Source organism: Myotis lucifugus, unplaced genomic scaffold, assembly GCF_000147115.1.
Source record: "Myotis lucifugus unplaced genomic scaffold, Myoluc2.0 scaffold_2567, whole genome shotgun sequence".
In the NCBI taxonomy this organism is placed as follows: domain Eukaryota; kingdom Metazoa; phylum Chordata; class Mammalia; order Chiroptera; family Vespertilionidae; genus Myotis; species Myotis lucifugus.
The window spans coordinates 13188-15941 of NW_005873615.1; the positions used below are offsets into that span (position 1 = coordinate 13188).

The 2754-nt window shown below is 50.3% G+C and overlaps 1 protein-coding gene across 1 annotated transcript in view; it reads left to right on the plus strand.

The window, feature by feature from the left end:
- URB2 (URB2 ribosome biogenesis 2 homolog (S. cerevisiae)) overlaps nt 1–2754 on the plus strand; it is a 12799-nt gene that overhangs the window by 913 nt on the left and 9132 nt on the right. The window contains exons 2-3 of the mRNA XM_023749047.1: nt 686–862; nt 2495–2746. Of these exons, the coding sequence (XP_023604815.1) occupies nt 686–862; nt 2495–2746 (429 nt within the window). The remainder of the gene's footprint in view (nt 1–685; nt 863–2494; nt 2747–2754) is intronic.

Sequence of the window (2754 nt, forward strand, 5' to 3'; positions counted from 1 at the left end):
TGTGTCTCGATCCCAATACATAACTCTACATCCCAGGATAATCAAACCGGGAACCTTAAAGCCCTAGTCCGTGCTTTTATCACAGAGGCAAAACGAGGTTTTGGCAGGGGGGAAACACCCTTTAGTTTTTCTGGCCCCTTTAACTCATGGGTTGAGGGTCCATCCCTTGGACCAGGAGGTGATTGTTTTAATTCCGGGTTGGGGCACATGCCCGGGTGTAGGCCCCATGCACGCCCCACATTGGGGATCGAGCCCCACAACCCGCGCATGTGCCCTGACCGGGGAATTGAACCATGACCACTGAGCCATGCTGGCCAGGCCAAACCCTTGTCTTTTAACTCTGCATTTTTCGCTTCGTTTTGTGGCCTTTCTGAGCAATCATGCTTCTAACTTGAGAAATTTAGCATAACCGTATAGAGAAATTAGAAGAAACTGCTAGAATTTCATTGAAACTTTTTATTGACCTCTGATGAAGACCAACTTGTTTTTATTCTGGAATAATAATAATTTTACAACGTGAAAGCATCTATGTAATAGACCCTTACCAAAGGTGGGTCTTAGAGGCGAGGGTTCCCCCTGGCAGTTGGATTTGGTTGTCCCTGAGATGTCTCCGTAAACGCCCAGTGTTTTTATTTCTCGGCAAATAACTTCACTCCTTTTCAGAGTCTATTTCTTCCACGTTTAGGTATTACTTGACTGGGCCAGCCAATCATTAGTCGCATTTTATAAGAAGAAACTTGAACTGAAGGAGGACATTGTTGAAAGGCTCTGGGTCTACGTAGATAACATTCTTCATAGCAAAAAACTGCAGCACCTCCTCAAAAATGGAAAGACCATTACCCTCCAGATCTCCCTGGTCAAGGTAGGAGTGTCTTGTATTGTTCTGTGTGTGTGACATGCATCTCTCTCGACTTCCTGTCAGCGCGGGAGGCTTCTTATTGGTGTTAGGGTCAATTATATCAGTTTGCAGGAAATGTCAAGGTAGGGGAGAAAGAAATAAAATCCTATATAATAAAAAGCTAATATGCAAATTGTCCCCTCCACCTGGAGTTTGACCAGGGAGCAGGGCCGGCCGGCCAACCACCTGCGGCCCCTCCCCCCCAGCTGGCCCCAGCCCCAATCAGCCCCCCAAAACAATTAGGGGCAGGGACGGCCTGCCAACCACCGCGGATCGGCCCGATTGGGGCAAGCCGGCCGGACCCCACTGTGCACGAATTCGTGCACCGGGCCTCTAGTTAGAGTTATAATAACGACCGTTGTTCATCGAACAAGTATCGTGTGCTCTACGCTGGGCTGAGTACTTTGTTGTTTAATATTCAGAAAAAGTTTAGAACTCTTGCATGAAGTGGCTGTTGATTATCTTTTTAACTGGAAGAGATAGCCAGCAGATGATGTTACTTTGTGACACCCCCCCCACCCCCACCCGTCCACCCCCACCCCCTTCCTGTCGGCCTGAAGGGGAGATCAGAGGCCAAAATCTGGTTCGGAATTTCCTCAGATTCCTGACTCAGAGTGATTTTTGAAGTCTCAGATGAGAATTATGACCTTCGTTGTCAAAACGGGAGTATTTGCGAAGACGCTGGGCATAGCTGGTGACCCTAGAAAGCACTGATAAGGAGCGCTTTGTGTGGGCCAGGCTCAGAGAGGTTAAGTAACTTGCTGAAAGCCACACAGCGAGGAAGTGGCCCAGGCCTGCCTGACGGCCAGGCTGGTGCTGTTCGCCCCACACTGCCTCGCCCACGTGCGTGCAGGAAGAGGGAGAAGAGCAGGGGAGGCTGCCAGCGGAAGGATTAATGGGGTCGAACTGCCCTGAGCTGTGTAGGCTCTAGAGGTTCTTGAAAGTATGTTCTAAATTGTGTGTCACTTTTTAAAAATTTTTATTCTTTTTATTTATTTTTTTTTAAAAAATATATTTTTATTGATTTCAGAGCGGAAGGGAGAAGGATAGAGAGATAGAAACATCAATGAAGAGAGAGAATCATTGATCGGCTGCCTCCTGCATGCCCTCTACTGGGGATCGAGCCCACAAACCAGGCATGTGCCCTTGGCCGGAATCGAACCTAGGACCCTTCAGTCTGCAGGCCGACGCTCTATCCACTGAGCCAAACCAGCTAGGGCTATTTATTTTTTAAAATATCTTGTATTGATTTCAGAGAGGAAGGGAGAGAGAGAGAGAGAGAGAGAGAGAGAGAGAGAGAGAAACATTAACGATGAGAGAGAATCACTGATCGGCTGCCTCCTGCACGCCCCACAGTGGGAATAGAGCCCGCAACCCAGGCATGTGCCCTGACCGGGAATTGAAACGTGACCTCCTGGTTCATAGGTCGACGCTCAACCACTGAGCCACACCGGCTGGGCTCTGACATTCCTTTTTTTTTTTTTTTTATCAAGATGAGGTCAAGGAGTGAGTGGGATGATTCTGTTGTATTTTGGGTGTGTGTGTGTGGATTTAGGGTCAGTCATGAGCTTTCTTCCTTTCTCTCCTAACGCTCAGGTCATCAACGAGAGAATCGCCGAGTTCTCCCTCTCGGGATCCCAGAGGCACATCGGTGCCGTGCTCAGCTGCTGCCAGGGCGTCCTGTCCACACCGGCCCTCGCGGTCATCTACGCGGCCCGGCAGGAGCTGCTGGTGGCCCTGCTGAGCCAGCTGTGCTGGGCGGCCTGCCGGCAGCCAGAGGCCTCCGCCGCGGCGGCCCCGCTGTTCGAGGTCACTCACCTGGCCCTGGGCCATTACCTCCTCGGTCCAGCAGCAGC